The sequence below is a fragment of the Carcharhinus amblyrhynchos genome, chromosome 24 (genome assembly GCF_965287045.1).
Source record: "Carcharhinus amblyrhynchos chromosome 24, sCarAmb.v2.hapA, whole genome shotgun sequence".
Taxonomy (NCBI): domain Eukaryota; kingdom Metazoa; phylum Chordata; class Chondrichthyes; order Carcharhiniformes; family Carcharhinidae; genus Carcharhinus; species Carcharhinus amblyrhynchos.
In genome coordinates, this window is record NC_137347.1 from 41,169,541 (window position 1) to 41,188,919 (window position 19,379).

At 42.3% G+C, this 19,379-nt stretch overlaps 1 protein-coding gene across 1 annotated transcript in view; it reads right to left on the minus strand.

The window, feature by feature from the left end:
* Positions 1 to 19,379, minus strand: part of LOC145357724 (polycomb protein SCMH1-like) — a 172,008-nt gene that overhangs the window by 142,686 nt on the left and 9,943 nt on the right. Inside the window, exons 3-4 of the mRNA XM_080211148.1 lie at positions 10,027 to 10,100; positions 658 to 735 (exon numbers count right to left, since the gene is read on the minus strand). Of these exons, the coding sequence (XP_080067274.1) occupies positions 658 to 735; positions 10,027 to 10,051 (103 nt within the window). The 5' untranslated portion in view covers positions 10,052 to 10,100. The remainder of the gene's footprint in view (positions 1 to 657; positions 736 to 10,026; positions 10,101 to 19,379) is intronic.

Genomic DNA, 19,379 nt, shown 5'->3' on the forward strand with positions numbered 1-19,379 from the left:
CTTAAAAGAGACAGGTCAAATACAAAAGAACATGCCAGTTATGGGATTTTGAAGAGAGAGAGCTTTAAAATTGATTTCAATCAGACTGTGCACAGATCAACAATATTTCATTCAATGGGAGCTGGTGAACATCCTGATATCAAAGCCCTAATTTAAATGGTCTAAAATCAGTTGAGAATAAACATTATGGGATCCACAACAACACCAATATGTCACTCTGTGTAATGCTGATCTTTAATATTCTAGTTAAGTTCTCTTCTCCATTCAAAAAATAAATAACCCAATGAGTGTTCAGTGGAATGGTGGATTCTGGTCTTGTGCACAAGTTGGTTGAAATCATGAGAAACTCAGCAAGGGCAGGGATACAGGCACACGCGCACGATGTTAGAACTGATTCTCTCACTCTTACGAGAATAAGAAAAATCCCACCTTTTGCTGCTGGAATGTTCAGTCAAGGCTTGCACAGCCATTCAACCCATCCAAAGTGGGAGGCCAGCCCAGTTTGCTTGAGCAGAACACTTTAGCTTGGTGCTGAACTTTCCAGAAAAAAATGCCATTTACCCAGGTCAACCCAACTGACGGGTTACACAATACAGAAACAGATTGGTGACTTCCTGCACACTCAAGGCAACATTTCACACAAGTCAAAGTACTCACCCTGATATGGCGATGGAGTATTCGAAGGGCGGCCACTACGAGCATACTTTTGTCTTCTTCCATCTTTCCAATCTATAACTAGAGCCAAGAAAAAAAACAGATTGGATTATCGTTCTCAGGCAATTGTTCTTAGGTTTAGTTTATGCAGAAATGTGGTACGTTCCATATATCCACCTTTCTCATTGATGGAGATGGGCCTCACGCAGTAAGTGGTTGGAATGGACATGTTAATAAATAATGCATTTAATGATAAGCATTCACTTCTATTCCAGAACGTTGCAAAGAGCGGACAGTGGTCATCATCTTGAAGAATAAATGGAATTCATTCCTCAGGAATATAATTAAATTCTTAAATATTAAAATGGAAGAAGTAAACCAGAAAACAGTCTATTTGGCTGTTTTCCTGATTCATGTCACACTGTACTACATAGCTATCCCACTGTGTTTGTCTGTAATACATACAAATTAAAAAGAATGATTGCCTTTATACCTTAAATTCAAGAGAATGTCTCAAACAGTAGCTGGGATTGTGTTAATACTCCTGTTGACAGATGTGCTCATATTTCAGACTTTGATGGGACATCAAACACTGCAGAAAACAATAGCATAAAACATTTCAATGAAGGATTCTCTCAAGAGTTGGGTGGTATCTACTATATTAGAATGCTGAGCTCTCAAGCTGGAGACCAGGTTCAAATCTCAGGCTTGACTCGCATCCAAATCACGCTCGTCCTCAGGGAACTGGTTAAAAAGTGTTCAAGGGACTTCTGAAGGATAAAGATGAAATGAAGGAAAACATGAGAGTGTATGATCCCCAGAGGGGAAAAAAAATAGAATTTGGAAATGGTTGATACTGGTCCAAACTGGAATTCCATTTTAAGGCACTGAAGACCAGTACCAGTCATTTCCCAAATTTAATTGGATTTTTTTTTCCCTTCAAGAGACGGAAACCTTCCCATCCAGTGGTTTGACTGACAAGTGTCGTCTTCCACAGCCTGATCCATCCCATCCTCTCAGGGACAGTGCGGATGAGGAATTGAACAGAAAGGAGAAAGTTAGGAGGATATGAAGACAAATTCAGAAGCCTATCATGAAGCAGGCCAGTTCCACTTCAAAATTCAGAAGACTGCTAACTTGCCGAGCTGAATCCAACAAACTCGCCCAAGCATAAAGACTTTCTAGATGCTGCGTGCAGTTGACAGTAAGTATTGCTAATAGAGAACAGATTGCTAAAGGTATTAAAAATCTTTAATAGTTTTAAGAACAGCTTGTGACAGCACAGCAGCAGTGTGCCAAGCTGAACTGTAAATCTATATTGCTGTATACTGATGTTGGATCACGAGGCTCACATGTACCTCTTCAAGCAAGATCTACACACCAAAATATCTCAAATCCATTGTTATTCTCTCCAGAATATGGAGCTGGTGACAGACCTATCCAAGACCATTAAGTTCTTGCATCTATACTAGTGGCTGTGACTAAACTGAAAAGCAACTTTCTGTAGTGCTGATAATGTAACTACATGACATATTTTCTTTCTTTCTCTTGGCACCGATACCCCCTGGATTGTCATTGGGAACACTCCAGTATCTTACCCACGTAGCTGGCTCCATGATCCAAGTTTAGATGACAATGCAATGACTGCAAACCTCACCTCCCCCTACACTCACAAACATACACATCACATGACAGCCTTTCGAAATGTGAAGGATGGTTGATGTTCTTTATTCCTGTCTGGTCAAGAGATGATTCTCACCCTCCCACTGCCACACTAGCTGAAAACTGTGCACAAGTTGGGAGGATCAATGTTTTCTACTTATCTTACTGTTAAAGGAACATTAAATGAATAACCTCAAGCTTAAATAAATCCAAATATCACAGTTTGCCAGGAAAAAAAATGTTGTACTGTCAAAGCTTTTTATCTTGCACTCATCAGGACAGTTCTGTAAGATAAACCAACAGCACAGATGGGGGTTCCCTACGACACTCACCCCAAAACCGGAAAATCCCACCCAAGGTCAATGGACCTTTGCCTGATCCAACTCCCGCCCACAACAATGAGGAGGAACTTCTTCACTCAAAGGGTGGTGAATCTCTGGAATTCTCTGCCCATTGAAGTGGTGGAGGCTGCCTCGCTAAATATTTTTAAGCCGCGGGTTGATGGGTTTTTGATAAGCGAGGGGATTAAGGGTTATGGGGAGAGGGCGGGAATGTGGAACTGAGCCACGACAGATCAGCCATGATCTTATTGAATGGCAGGGCAGGCTCGAGGGGCTAGATGGCCTACTCCTGCTCCTATTTCTTATGTTCTTATGTTCTAATGATGGGCGGGATGGGAAAATTTCACCCCATGTCTCTGTTTTTCAGCAATACTCAAGTTCTGTACTACATAACAACTATTTAAATCCAAAAATCATGTTGCATTCATGGTCCTCAATAATGTTTCCATATGTAGGATAAATCTTCCCTCCGCCAAACCATTAAACAAATAGCTGTGTATTCTGAAGCATTCAAGACTGATAGATAGATATTTGTTTGGCAAGATTGTCAAGAGACAGACAGGAAAGTTGAGAAAATACAGTCGAGGAACAGGTAAACCACAATCTATTTAAACTACAGGGGGACAAGCCCACTGAAGACTGAATGACTGACTCAGTCCTCTTCCTAAAGCTACTCAGGATTGAGACATGTTGAGGTTTGGGAGAATTACCACACAGGATTAATTGCTCACTATCCAAGGACCAGAAACAACATTCCAGTCCTTGACTGGCGTCCAACAACTGGCCAAATGCACATCTCATTTGGAAAGCGCTCCCATCGCACCCATTATAAATTGCTGCTTTAAGTGGCAACTGCATCTTGAATATACAGAACAGCTGGCATTGCATAAATACTTTGACAGGGACATTATTGCTAGCAATACTCACTAAAGTATTGAAAAATCTGAACTCTATTCACAATGTGTTCACAGTAGATTAACAGTGATTTAAATTGTGGTTTAAAACAGTTGAATGCCTGAAAAATTGAAGAGGGGAAAGCACTGTTCTGTTAAGCCCTCCAGAACAATCAATTTAATCCTGATGAAGATTATTGCCACTATATAGTGAATGCATTGTATTCAGTTTGAATTCATGTTCTGGTACTGTGATTGTGTCGTAACACTGAAGAATTGATTCCCAAAGAAACTGGACAGGATCCCTGATAGTTCATTCTTTACTTACATTTGTAACACTAACACTTGCAGACACACACATGCGCGGACACACATGCGCTCACGCGCGAGGACATATATGCAGACAGACATACACACATACAGACACACGCACACACAAAGACACACAAACTCATAAACAGAGACACACACAATTAACTTTCCCCTTTCCACCTCACTATAAAATGAGAAACTATGCCTTGTTCTGGAGCTAGGAAGTGAATGTTCATACAACCACTCCAGTAACTCCAGAGGCAAGGTTTAATGCAGTGTGTTCGGAAAATAAAAGGTAGCTTTAAGGGATTTATATTTGTAGAGGTAAACATTAGAAATAAGGTATAGTTTAAAATGGGTTTAATTTAATGTTTCTTTGCTTGGAAGGGTAAAACCTATAGTTAGATTCATCCTGGAGAAAGCTGTGTTATTTGTGGGGGATTGGTTTCAAATCAAACTGTGCTTCTATTGTGCTTAGAGAGGGTTATGGCTTCAAGTGTCAATAAAAGACACTTGCTTAGCAACTTTTAAGGTCAATTTTTTTAAAATTTAGTTTTAGCTGGATATATTGCAGTTGAAGATAGTACACTGCGGAGTGAGCATCTCTCAACTTTGCTGGGGAAAGAAAGACTGGACAAGGGAGCTGCAAAGAGGCAGAATTCTTAAAGAACCAGGCAGCCCGATAACTGGGACAAAGAGAATGTCTTAGGAAGACTGAAGTTAAAAGAACAGAGACCAAGGTATGATTCAGGAGAATTCAAGGAAGAAGTAAATGAAGTGCTTGAATTAAAGTGGGAAAGCAGACTTCAGTGGTAAATCAGAAGTTTGATGCCATCTTAGTGGAGTCTGGGAATTGATAGTCAAAGCAATTGTGAACAATCAAGGCAAAGAAATCCTGAATGGGAAGTGGTAAAACCTGGATGCTGGATTATTTGTTAAAAGTGGAGTGGAAGTTTGTTTAAAAGGGTTATTTGGAAAATCTGGATTGGATTTCAGAATAAAAAGCGCTAATGGAAAACATTGTTGTGGAAGAAGATTTTAAAGTTTTTTTTGGCCTTTGGAAACTGTCATGTGACAATCATCTCGGAGGATTTTGAAGAGTCATCTGGACATTCACTTGAGTTCAGAGTAGAGAGTGTATTTGACCATGCCCAGTCTGTAAACTTAAATGAACTTTGTGTTACTGAGACCATTGCAGCTTAAGATATGCCTCATAATCTGAGTTAACCTTAAAACCTCTGTATATTTGTGATGCCAGTAGGGAGTAAAGGGGCACTGCATCACAATACAATTTTTTTCATGTTAAAAAATGTTTTTTTTCTTGCTGTTAAAGCTAATTAGCAGTCATGTGACTCTGCTCCTTCACATTTTCTACAGTCTTTTGAGCCCAGGTTCCATTTTGGAATCTTCCCGGCTGATTATAACATCAATTGGGATCATAACAATCGAAGCAGAAATCCAACTTTTGTCCCAATAGTCAAAGTGTCCAAGGGAGAAAAGTTGGCTATTAGTTACAAATTAGAAATAAACATGTTACATCATAAACGTATTCCAGTTCTGACAAAGTTTTGCCTTAAATCATCAACTCTCCTTCTCTCTGAATCTGCTGAGTATTTCTAACATTTTCTTTTTTACTTTAAGAGTAATTGGGTAATGTTAATAGGCACAAGTGGCACTTTTACATTATCTAGATAATGGGTGTTAATGGCAGGAAGCAGGACATTTTCCATGTCATGCCCCCGACAAAACATTCAACAATTCCCCTTTCTATTAGAAGGGAAAGATCAAGCCAGGTTCATAAGGGACAGCTGATCTGTTATGGTCAATCTGACAGCACTAGTGAGTAGATTTTCCACGCTAACAATCTTCATGCTTGCTCTAGCATCATTTCCCTCTCTTGTTAAATTGGAGAGGGTTTTGCTTTGTAAGTCTGTGCCTGTTAAAACTCACATCATACAAGAGCTCCATGGCCATCAGACAGATGCACTTTTTATCGGTGTGGACTGTATTGTAGCCCAGGCCCCAGAAGTAAAGATCAATGTTTTCCCCACTGCCGAAAGCACAGCATTTTTAAAACCGGGGTTCAACTCCCAGCTTGGGTGTCTGTCTGTGCAGAGTCTGCACGTTCTCCCCATGTCTATGTGGGTTTCCTCAGGGGGTCCTGTTTCGTAGAACGTAGGACATTACAGCACAGTACAGGCCCATCGGCCCTCAATGTTGCACTGATTTGTGAAACCAATCTAAAGCCCATCTAACCTACACTATTCCAATATCATCCATATGTTTGTCCAATGACCATTTAAATGCCCTTAATGTTGGCAAATCCATTACTGTTGCAGGCAGGACATTCCACGCCCTTACTACCCTCTGAGTGAAGAACCTACCTCTGACATCTGTCCAATATCTATCTCAATTTAAAGCTATGTCCCCTCGTGCTAGCCATCTCCATCCGAGGAAAAAGGCTCTCACTGTCCGCCCAATCTAGTCCTCTATTAAGTCACCTCTTAACCTCCTTCTTTCTAAGGAAAACAGCCTCAAGTTCCTCAGCCTTTCCGCATAAGACCTTCCCACCATACCAGGCAACATCCTGGTAAATCTCCTCTGCACCCTTTCCAATGCTTCCACATCCTTCCTATAATGCGGCGACCAGAACTGCACGCAATACAAATCAGAGTTTTGTACAGCTGCAACATGACCTCATGTCTCCGGAACTCATTCCCTGTACCAACAAAAGCTAACACACCGTACGTCTTCTTAACAACCCTATCAACTTGAAAGATGTGCTGGTTAGTGTGCAATAGCAATGCTAAATTCTCCCTCAGTGGACCCGAACAGGCATCAGAGTGTGGCAACTACGGGGATTTTCACAGTGACTTCATTGTGGTGTTAATGTAAGCTGACTTGTGACACTTATAAATAAACTTAAACTTTATTCATGGGGTCTGTCTTGCATTATAAGACTGGACCCAAACCTTTCCTTACAGAACAGCTTTAAAGGTCTCTGTACACCTTAAAGGTCTTCAGCCAATGAATTGCTGAAACAAGCAATGTTTGGAAGGTAAATAGACTTGGCATAATGCCACAAAAAAATGACATTTACCCTTTGCCCTCTCTCAAGATCATTTCCTGTGATTCCCACTTCCTACTCACTTCCTCTAAACTGCTGAACATCCAACATTCCACCGAGTGAGCAGACATCAAAAATAAAGTTTTAAAATTTATTAATTAGTCACAATGAGACTTACATTAACACTGCAATGAAGTTACTGTGAAATCCCCCAAGTCACCACAGTGCAGTGCCTGTTCACGTCAAAGCACCTGTCAATAACTCCCTGTCCTCTACACCAACCCCTCCCTTTCAAAACTACTATCACTTCCCTCTGAAATCTGACCTTCAACTCCCCTCCTTGTAATTGCAAACAACCACTCCAACTCAAACCTTCCGTTCCTTTCAAGTTCTTGAATGTACTGTTATCACAAATCTTGTGTCCACTGCTCCCAGTTTGCACCTCTCCAATTAAGTTGCCCTCCTACCCACAGCAGCATAGCCTTAATGAAAATAATAAACTACATCTTCTGCGACTGGAACCATCCCACTATCCTGCACTTGTCTGTCTGCAGATTTTGACACGGGTGACCACATATTCTCCACCAGTCCTGCTCTCCTTGTGAAGCTTTAAGACCCCGGATTCCAAATTTACCTATCTCAAGTTGGAGCATCTTTAACAATGACTGTACCTCCGACCCTTGCATCTCCATCTCCACAAACACGGACTGATTCCTGGTCTCCATAACCCACCTCCATCTCTTCCTCATTGCATCTTGGTTACATCACTGGGAAACAACAGCTCATTCCATACGTACAAGATACGTCTCAGTTCTACCTCTCCGTCTGAGTTGCAAAGTCATCGGGTCCCACAACAAACTTCCAACATTTGCCAATTACTCCATTTCCCCACCCACACACCACAGTGAGCCAAACCAGACTGTGCACATTTCGTCTTCATCAGATGACGAAGGATCATCCAGACCCAAAACTATTCTCTCTCTACAGATGCTGTCAGACCTGCTGAGATTTTCCAGCATTTTATGCTTCTGTTTTATTTTGCAGTATTTTGCTTTTATGCTCTCAACTTCCTGTTCAGCTCCAAGTTGGGTTTGACTTTATAGCCTCTGATGGCCTACTCTTCGCCTGTCAACATTGCCTACCTCAGCCCATCTCTTGCAAAACCTTCATCTATAGATTTTCTTTTTCATTTTCTTTCATCACCTCCAAATTCAACCATTCCAAATGCCCAACACTCTTGCCTGCATCCAATCTCACACCGAATTTTCCTTGCTAAATTAACCATGGTCCCTTCTTGCTTGTACAGATCTCAGTCCTCCAATTTAATTCTCATCTTCTTGTTTCCACCCCTTCAGAGCCTGCTCTTCCCGATTTCATCCCTGCAAACCCTGCTCCCCCAAACTGTTCATTCCTCTCTCTGGCTTTTCATTCTTGCTCTGTCTTCACCCAGCTATAGGTGGTCTTTAACTTCCTAGGTTCCACACGCTACAGTTCCCACCAAAAAGATGCTGCCTATTCATCTCCCTCTGCTCTGTCCACTGAATTACTTTCAGATAGCTGGTGCATCTGAAACCAAGGGTTAAAACCATAGACAATGATGGATTTTATTAGTGTGCGTCTGTATATTTTGCTGCTCTATATTACTCTTGTCTTAAAGCATGACAAGGAAATTCTATGCTACTTTTCAGTCATACTTCCCTAAGATATAAATATTTTCTTGTTACAGGAAAAAAATAGGACCGGAAAAATTAATAACCAATTGACAAAATAATTACAGATGAGTAAGTTTGTTGGCTTACATTAATTAATTAGTTCACAACAACTTTAGACCCTTTTCCCCTCATTGCTGCAAACTGCAGCCTCTGGGAGGTGAGAAGATCTTTATTGAGCCCAGGTTAGAAAACACCAAATACAGTGCACTAACTTAGAGTGATAGTGTAAGCTTAATGTGCCTTCTACACTATGCAACTCCCTCAAAAATTATTCCTCAATTAGCTCGCTGTAGTTTCCAAACTAGTGTGTATTAGTCTCCTCTTGGGAGCTGAGATGACACCATGTGAAGCACATAAACAGAAACTGCCTGTTTCAGAGATAATGAGATACTTTTGCAAGAAATAGAATTTGAAGGAGTCTCAAAGCTTACAGGAACCAAGCCTTATTTACTTAGTTACTGGTTCATTAATCAAGGAATATGGAAATTACTGGCCATCATGCACATAAACAATGGTTTAAGTTCTTTCCTGCATTGCAGAGTTGAATACTGTGGTTCTACCTTCTTTTCCCCAAATTTTAAATTCACTTTTTATAGTTTCCCATTTCCCGCTCTTTTAGAATCATAGAATCCTATAGTGCAGAAGGCGGCCATTTGGCCCATCGAGTTCACACTGGCCACAACCCCACCCAGCCCTATTCCCCTAACCCCCAGGCATTTACGCTAGCTGGTTCCACTGATACTACGGGGCAATTTAGCATAACCAATCCACCTAACCAACCCACCTTTGGTTTGTGGGAGGAAACCGAAGCACCCAGAGGAAACCCACGCAGACATGGGGAGAATGTGCAGACTCCACACAGACAGTGATCCAAGCTGGAATCGAACCTGGATCCCTGGCACTGTGAGGCAGCAGTACTAACCACTGTGCCACCGTGCCACCCCTTTAGATCAATACTACGTTACTCTGATGATCATTTAAAACTAAACCTTTACAGGTACATTTTTCTTCCATTCTCCAACCAAAGGATCAGTCTCAGACGGTTTGACTTCTAATAACAGAGTTTTCCGTCATCTTGTGGAATGTGTGATTTCTGCTTTGCATGTCAAATTTGCAAACCTCAGCAAGAACAAAATCCAGTCATGGGGAAGGCCGTTCCTTCACTTGGACCAGACTCCATTACCTCAACTCACTGCACCTTGCCAGCAGTTTCATTATTGTTTTCCCAGGCTGGGCACTTGATGAATCACAGGCCTCAGGTCATTCCAATCTCTCATTCTTCAACTCTGTCCACATCTCTGATCAAAACTGCAGCCTTGCCGATCACTGGGAAAAATTCAGTTGGTTTGGAAAATATTCTATTCCAACAGATTGCCTGCACTCACCTTTTTGAGGTCCCGGTTTTCTCATTGTACAGAAACACACTGTTGATGTTCCCAAGTCAGCTGCGACCTGGATCCTGTAAAGGAAGAAATAAAATAAGCAGATGGAAATTATAGTTTGCTTCGCAATCCTAATGAATTCCAAATCACTGCCATTATTTTACATGGCCAAATTCCAAGAAATAAACTGCAGGGCAATCAAGTACCCACCCTTGGACTGAGGCAAGAAAAAAGAAAACTGAAGCTACTCGGTTAATGTGGGCATTACGGCCGTTCAGCCAAAACAACAAGGAAGGTCAACTGGAAAGAGCTGCATGAAGCAAATGCAACCCAACATCAACCCTGTGCATCTTCAAGTCCAGGAAGCGGCATGGTGATGCACTGGTGGGGCAGCATGCTGTCGCAGTGGTGGGGTGGCATGGTGGCACAGTGGTTAGCACTGCTGCCTCACAGCACCAGGGACCCAGGTTCAATTCCAGCCTCAGATGACTGTCTGTGTGGACTTTGCACATTCTCCCCATGTCTGCGTGTGTTTCCTCCAAAGACATGCGGGTTAGGTGGACTGGCCGTGCTAAGTTGACCCTAGTGTCAGAGGGTTTAACAGGGTGAATGTGTGGGGTTATGCGAATAGAGCCTGGGTGGGATTGTAGTCAGTGCAGACTCGATAGGCTGAACAGTGTCATTCTGAATTGTAGGGATTCTATGATTCTCAGTGAAACAAGACACAGACATGGATGGAAAACAGGCAGGCAAATAGATATAGAGAAACAGCTCTATTTTCATTGGTTGGGGAGTCTAGGACTACAAAGATCTTCTTCACATAGAGCGTAGATGTTGTTCAGAACTCTCCTCGATAAATGGCAATTGATGCTAGTTCCATTGTTAATGTTAAAATTGGGATTGATACATTGTTAGTCAAGGGTTTTAGGAATATGGGATAAAAATGGGCATGCTGAGTTGGGATGTGGATCAGCCAAATCTCAATGAATGGACAAACAGCCAAAGCAGAAAAATTGGCATTAAAGCTGGGACCACAAGAAGTTCAGCACTGGCTAACTGCTTCCTGCAGTCTCTTTCCGCTTTTCCCTTACTACATGGGGTTAGCACAACGCTGTCATGTCAATCATCATTTCTGGGTTTGGTGGGTGGTTTTACAGCTGGATGCCTTTCCTCCCATTCATCCTCTTGGACCGGGCAATGGCACCGAAAACACTAGCTTTCCGGCACCAAGGGTCAAATTCTTTCATGGCCAACAAGTCCTGGAGTGGGATTTGAACCCAGGGCTTTCCAGCTCAGAGGCAGGACAGCTAGGTGCTGGGGCACTCCGGCTCTACTAAAATAAAGAATGCTTTGTACCAGCATAATTTTCAATATTTAATTGAATGGAATAGAATAATTCCCACCTGTTGCATATATAAATAAATGATAAATGTGTCACCATCTGTTTTCATCCAAACACTGAGTATTTTGTGTGAATCCACAAGACATAGTCTATGGCGGCATGTTGGCACAGTGGTTCACGCTGCTGTCTCACAGCGCCAGGGACCTGTGCTCAATTCCGGCCTCGGATCTGTATGGAGTTTGCACATTCTCCCCTGCCTGCGTAGGTTTCCTTCAGGTGCTCTGGTTTCCTTCCATAGTCCAAGGATGTGCGGGTTAGATGGATTGGCCATGCTAAATTGCCCCTTAATGTCAGAGGGATTAACAGGGTAAATACGTAGGGATACGGGGATAGGGCCTGGGTGGGATTGTTGTCGGTGCAGGCTTGAGGGGCTGAATGGCCTCCTTCCGCACTGTAGCGTTTCTGTGTTTTTAAACTACGAATGGATAGGACAAAGTCAATTCTAAGAGGTTGCATAGCACAATAACCTAACCTTGCATTGCAGTTGTCGAGGAGAGAACAAATCTTGGAATATCATGCCCACAAGATCTCCTTTTGTAATAGATTGACAGCTTAGCTCTGGGACTTGAACAAATAATCGGGATTATGATTTCAGTGATGTACTACTGCTTTGTCAAAGGTGCCACATTTCAGATAAGGTGATAGATCTAAAATAAATTCCAAAGACCTGCTCAATCAAGGCCATGGGAATTCTCTCAATATCCTGGCCACATTTAAACTTGAGCTGGTTAGCTGGTCAGTTACCTGCATGGCTCCAGGTTGCACAGACACTACCTGACATACTTGGCTACCTGACAGCATTTTCTGAAATGTTCTCAAACCAAATCAACTTCAAAGTCCTTTGGGATTCCCCTGGGGCATCAAACGATGCTGGAAAAATGAATGGTCCTTTGCAAATAAAAATGCAAAGTTAACTGGAGTGACTACCTACAGCTAAATGAAGTAAACTGTCAACAAGCAATGCACACATCAGGCACTGGATGCTGTATTACCCTCAGAATATGATGTCATATATTCTGAAAAGAGGGTACAATATACTCCAATTTATTAGCAAATTCCAAGTGCAGCTTTGTCTTTGCAAAACCATGCCCAACTCCCCTGGTCATTACCTTCAGCTATTACAGCAGACAGGAGCAAGCATGATGCTGGCTTCACTATTTGATTTGATTTATTACTGTCACATGTATTAGTATGAAATGAAAAGTATTGTTTCTTGCGTGCTATACAGACAAAACATACTGCACATAGAGAACACACATAAGAAGTCTCACAACACCAGGTTAAAGTCCAACAGGTTTATTTGGAATCACGAGCTTTCAGAGCACTGCTCCTTCATCAGGTGAGTGGAGAGGTAGGTTGCTTACTGTGCCCACCCCAGTCCAATGCTGGCATCTCCACATCATGGCACATAGAGAAGAAGAGAGTGCAAAAAGTAGTGTTACAGTCATAGTTAAGGTGTAGAGAAAGATCAACTTAATGCAAGGTAAGTCCATTCAAATGTCTGTTGGGAGCAGGGAAGAAGCTGTTCTTGAATCAGTTGGTACGTGTCCTCAGACTTGTGTATCTTTTTCCCGACGGAAGAGAGAATGTCCGGGATGCATGTGGTCCTTAATTATGCTGATTACTTTTCTAAGGCAGTGGGAAGTGTAGACAGGGTCAATGGCTTCATTCATTACCCTTTGTCAGTTTCTTGCAGTCTTAGACGGAGCAGGGGCATACCAAGCTGTGATACAACCAGAAAGAACGCTTTCTATGGTGCATCTATAAAAGTTGATGAGAGTCATAGCTGACATGCCAAATTTCCTTAGCCTTCTGAAAAAGTAGAGGCATTGATGGGCTTTCTTATACATAATGTCATCACAGAGGGACCAGGACAGGTTGTTGGTGATCTGGACACCTAAAAACTACTTCATCTCCATTTATATAGAGAGGGACATGTCCTCCACTCTGCTTCCTGAAGTCGATGACTATCTCCTTCACTTTGTTGACACTGAGAGAAAGATTATTGTCACTGCACCAATTCACCAGATTCTATCTTTTTCCTGCGCTCCATCTTATCATTATATGAGATCTGACCCACTATGGTGGTGTCGTCAGCAAACTTGAAAATCGAGTTGGAGGGGAATTTGGCCACACAGTCACTATTTTTATTTTCACACTTAAGAAAGGAAAACGGCACTTTCAAAACACCACTCGGCAACACAGAGAAAAAAAAATCACTTTAACACAGTACCTTTCGAAAAGCAGAACCAGAGTCCCAGTGAATAAATGGATCACATACCACACGTGGCACTGAACCACAGAGCAACTTGGCAGCAGCCTCCTTCAAACTCTGCTCTGTACGGTTATCTTAGCCAAACCGCATTTTGGACATTTCAACTGACCTCAGTGTTCCATGAGAGAGAGAGAGAGACACACAGACTGTTTATTCTTGATCCAGCCAATGTACTGGGAGCCTGGAGCTCACATAATCCAGCAACAGTCACTGCCTAAACTCGCACAAGAAGAGAGAGTCCAGATGATCATCGGGAATGGGAGCTGGAGTGGGCTATTTGGTCTCTGCTCATGTTCCAACATTCAACAAGACTGTGACTGGTTTTGCACCTCACTCCACTTTCCACAATGTCCTCATATTCCTTCATTTCCTTTTGTATCTAAAAGCCTATCGCCAATTTGATGATGGACTGCGAGTTTCCATTCACCAATAAATTAATATCTTATCAGGCAGGTCCCTGATACTTTTCATAGGTCACTTATCTTTGTTCTGAGCAAATGAAAGAACTTCCTCCTCCAATCTGTGGCACTGCTCCAACATCAATATAACTATTTACCAGAGGTAGATCGGGAAATCTCAAACAAGTCAAAGAGGGGTGAAAACAATGTTGAATTGCGACAGAAAGCATTTGATCAAGGAGCTCATGAGGCCAGGGATAACACTGGACCTGAGTTAGTAAACTAACAGGGAACTGTGCAGAAGTTCAACAGCCGAGAACAACTTGGCAACGGCAACCACAGGTTGGCAGAAGTTAAGGTTGCGTCATTGATGGAAAAGAGAACTGACTTTAGAAAATACAGAATCCAAGTGGGATGAGCAATCGGACGAAGAAAAGGGACTGGAGACCACTTAAGAGGGAAGAAAGGCAAGCTGAATCCCATTGACATAGAGGCATACCATTAACGCGAAGACAGGTCAAAATGGGACTCAAGTGGAGTAAACAGACTGTTCCGAATGTATAGAGCTGAGAGTCGCACAAGGAGGGACGTCTTCACTCCAGAAGGTCATGTATCTTTGGAATCTTTACCCCAGACAGCAATGAATGTCAGTGGCTAAACATACTGAAGATCGAGATAAATGGAATGTTGGGAGTTAGGAATGAACGAGGACAAGTGAAGAGAGAACAAACAAAACACTGAGACACTATTCAGGGAAAGCAGACAGCATTAAAAGTGTCAAACAATTCCATAAACATATTTGCAGGCAGAAGATGAAAAGGGAAATCACCAGTTCAGTGAGAGATCCTAAGGGATGGTGTGATATCTAACAGATTGCAAAACACAGAACTTTTTTTTTACATTCAGCGAGATGATACTGGGCTGTGATCCTGGAAAAGGCAACACATTTCCCGCAAGAAGAAGGCAGAGGTACCATCAACACAAATAGAACTTGTAGACAAGGCAGTTATTGTCATCTAGGGGCCAAGTCAGCATATTCATCAGGCTTGAATGTGCTTCATACCTGGTTATCCCAACAAGTATTTAGATCTAAACTATCTGGGTGTCTTCCCTCAGGAGGGTAAGACAATGGATTCAAAATAGTAAATGGTAACGCTAAGGCAAATGAAGAATCTAGAACTAAGATCATAGTTTCAAGGGCTCAGCCTTTTAAAGCTGATGGGAGGAGGAATTTCTTTACTCGAAAGGGTTGTGAATCTTTGGAACCTCTACCCCAGACAGCAGGGGATGTCGGTGGATAAGCATATCGAAGATAAGCGGAATGTCAGCCTCTCAGGGAAATCAGGGGATACAAGGACAGGATGGGGCTGAGGATTTTAAGTTGACCAGTCATGATTTTATTCACCAATGGAGCAGGTACAACGTGGCCTATTCCTGCCACTATGTTTTACATTATGACCAGACCAAGGGGTGATCTTCATGAAGAATGTGATCTATATTTGGAGTGGATTTCTGGGCAAAGCAAGGGAGGGAAAATCCCTGGAATTGCTTACAAAATAATTAAATACAGCAAAAGGGGGGAAAGTCTAAAGTTGTTCTGAACAAATGAATTAACGTTTGTCAACAAACTTATCATCCATAATTATTTTGTCAATCAATTATTAACTTTTCCAGTCCTATTTTTCTCCTGCATAATAAAAAATATACATTTCAGGAAGTATGACTGATTGAACTTCCCTTTCATTCTTTCAGACAAGAGTAACAGAGCAGCAAAATGCACAGAAAGCAAACTAATTAAATCCGTCATGGTCTGTGCTTTTAACCCCTGGTTTCAGACACACTGGCTATCTGGAAATAATTCAGCTCACAGAGGCAGCTTTTGAAGTCCAAATGACATCTCAATGGAGGAGTACTTTAAAAAAAAACTTCTCCTCCCCACCCTAATAAAATGTGACAGCCTGTACACACACACACACACACACACACACACTTACAAGTACACATGCACAGACACACAATTACATGTACACATGCGCACACATAACACGTACATACACACATGTACACACACGCACAAACACACGCGACCTTCCACAAGCAAGGCAATGCTCGCTGTGTAACACATGCACACTCTTCTGGGATTAGCTGCAAAACACCAGTTCCTGGTAATAAAAGATGGAAAACTGATGCTGCTGTATTTGCATCCCCCCCCCTCACCCCTCAACACTTTGCAGGTAATATCTCTTACCAAGCATCAATACCAACAGATGGGAGATTAGTGCACACAAGGGCAGCAACTCCATATGAGTGCTGTTTTACTGGAAACACCTAATATGCTTTAGATTTCAGTGAAGCGTGAGACCCAGGACAAGAAAGTTATATCTGTGCCCCTTCCACAGTGAGATTTTTCCTTTATTCTGCACTGTAACATATGAAGTGGTTAATAGCCTAACTCTCCTGGTGATGGTACAAAGAGCAATTTAAGGTGATGCAGTGACTATCACACACATTAAATTGTGTGAGATTAAGGGCAATTCTTCACACGTTGTTGCTCACACAACGACACTGTGTTCAGTTCAAAGAGCATGAGAACTCGATGGGCCAAAGGGCCTTTTCTAACTGTATGATTATAACTTTGTCCACGGTCAGGCACAGAGAGAAACGCTTTACTCAAAACTTACTCCCCAAATTGTTCTGTTTAAAAAAAGTGGCCTCATAATGATACTTTTGAATAATTCCACATAAACCCGCAACTCAGTCCCCTGTCATTCCTCTGCCTGCTGTAACCAGTTTTAAAGCTTTCTCTAAAATAGCATGGGAGAGTTTCAGTGGAACTCAATCAGAGCCCGTAGACAATATGGCAAATTCAAGATATAGACTGGCACGGTGGCACAGTGGTTAGCACTCACAGCGCCAGGGACCTGGGCTCAATCCTGACCTTCGGTGACTGTCTGTATGGAGTTTGCACATTCCCCTTGTATCTGCATGGGTGTTCTCTGAGTGCTCTGGTTTCCTCCCAAAAATGTGAGGGTTAGGTGGATTGGCTGTGCTAAATTGATCCTAGTGTCAGGTGAATTAGCAGGGTAAACGTGTGAAGTTGTGGGAATAGGGCCTGGGTGGGACTGTGGTCGGTACAGACTCAATGGGCTGAATGGCCTCCTTCTGTTCTGTAGGGATTCTATGAAGATCACTAGCCTTTCAGATAGAGGGACTAACATTGAACACACATAGCCTGTGTTTTAGAACACCCCACCAGCTTTGCCAATCAACCTAGCTTCCGAAAAGCAAAGTCAATGATTGAACAGGATTGACAGCAAAACCTGCACGTCACCAAAATATCTTTGATATAAACGTATAAGTCTTTAAAGCCTCAAAAAAGGTTCCTCCGTAATCAGGAGGATTCATTTATACACCAAATAGCTGCAAAACCAGGATTTTTGGGACCAGAAAAATAGGGTCATCTTATACACCAAGTTATTTTAGTTTAGTTTATCTATTAGTGCCACGAGTAGGCTTACAGTAACACTGCAATGAAGTTACTGCAAAGATCCCCAAGTCAGGAATTTATTGGCTGTGATTTATGGTAATTAGAGAATGATGCTAGCAAAGTTTCATTGAGAGGCATTATCTCCGAGATTCACAAAACGTGAGAAGAAAGTGTGTGGTCAATCGCCTCAGGCCCAAATTCAAGTCATTGCCTTCACACTCTCACACATCCACTCTGTTAAAGAGCTGTTGAATTTGTGGCAGAGTGTTTTACTCGGTCCTCACTTACTTGGATCTTTCTTTGAAATAAAATGAAAGTTAGTGAAAGCACCGACAGCGTCCACACTCGATATAGTTGATATCTGAAGGCACCCACATCAAACATCAATAGGCCTTCATAGCGAGGGGGATTGAATATAAAAGTGGGGAGGTCTTGCTGCAGCTGTATAGGGCATTGGTGAGGCCGCAGCTGGAGTACTGTGTGCAGTTTTGGGCGCCGCACCTGCGCAAGGATATTTTGGCCCTGGAGGGAGTGCAGAGGAGGTTTACTAGGCTGATACCGGAGTTGAGGGGATTGAGCTATGAGGAGAGGCTGAATAAACTAGGCTTGTACTCGTTAGAGTTTAGAAGAATGAGGGGAGATCTCATTGAGACGTATAAGATGATGAATGGGATGGATAGGATAGAGGTGGAGAGACTCTTCCCGCTCAAAAAAGACACTAGGACTAGGGGGCACAGCCTCAAGATAAAGGGGAGGCGGTTTAGAACGGAGTTGAGGAGGAACTTCTTCACTCAAAGGGTGGTGAATCTCTGGAATTCTCTGCCCGTTGAAGTGGTGGAGGCTGCCTCGCTAAATATTTTTAAGAAGCGGGTTGATGGGTTTTTGATAAGAGAGGGGATTAAGGGTTATGGGGAGAGGGCGGGAAAGTGGAACTGAGCCACAACAGATCAGCCATGATCTTATTGAATGGCGGGGCAGGCTCGAAGGGCTGGATGGCCTACTCCTGCTCCTATTTCTTATGTTCTTATGTTCTTAATACAAAAATCAGTAATTGCAATATATTCATGACCTAAATCTCATTAGAAAATAATTCATAATCGCAGGTGGACAGAATTTCCCAGTGGACGTAAGTCTTGTGAAGTGACTCCAGTGGATTGGGTTGAGGGAGAACGGTAAGGAATTCCCAACCTTCTCACTCCAGGATATTTTGCAATTACTGTTGAGGAGAAAAGCATAGAATAAGGTAAGGGTACTTATTCAAAGGGAACCCAGGTTACACTGATAGCCCCTCTGATGTATCTGCAATCACTTGAGCCACAGCAACACTGGTGATTCTCAGCATTGTAATGCTTTGAGGATGAGACTCAACAAGTGTGATAGACAAAAATGCGCATTAATTATTGTTGATGCATTGTAACCCACGCACTGCCTTTGCACATAATAAAGTTGTGCATTTATACAGCACCTTTCAAGTCCTCAGGATCTCTCAAAGCACTTTACAGCCAATGAAGTACTTTTGAACTGTACTCACTGTTGTAATGTAGGAAACATGGCAACTAATTTGCGCACACCAAGCTCCCACTAACAACAGTTTGATAAGACCATATGAAACAGGAACAGGAGTAGGCCATTCAGCTCCTCGAGCCTGCTCTGCCATTCAACAGAATCTTGGATGAACTGAAATTCCTCACATCCACTTTCCTGCCCTTTCCCCGTAACCCTTGATTCCCAGGCTGATAGATGGATTTTTTATCACAGCCTTAAATATAGACTCTGACCCCACAGCTCTCTGTG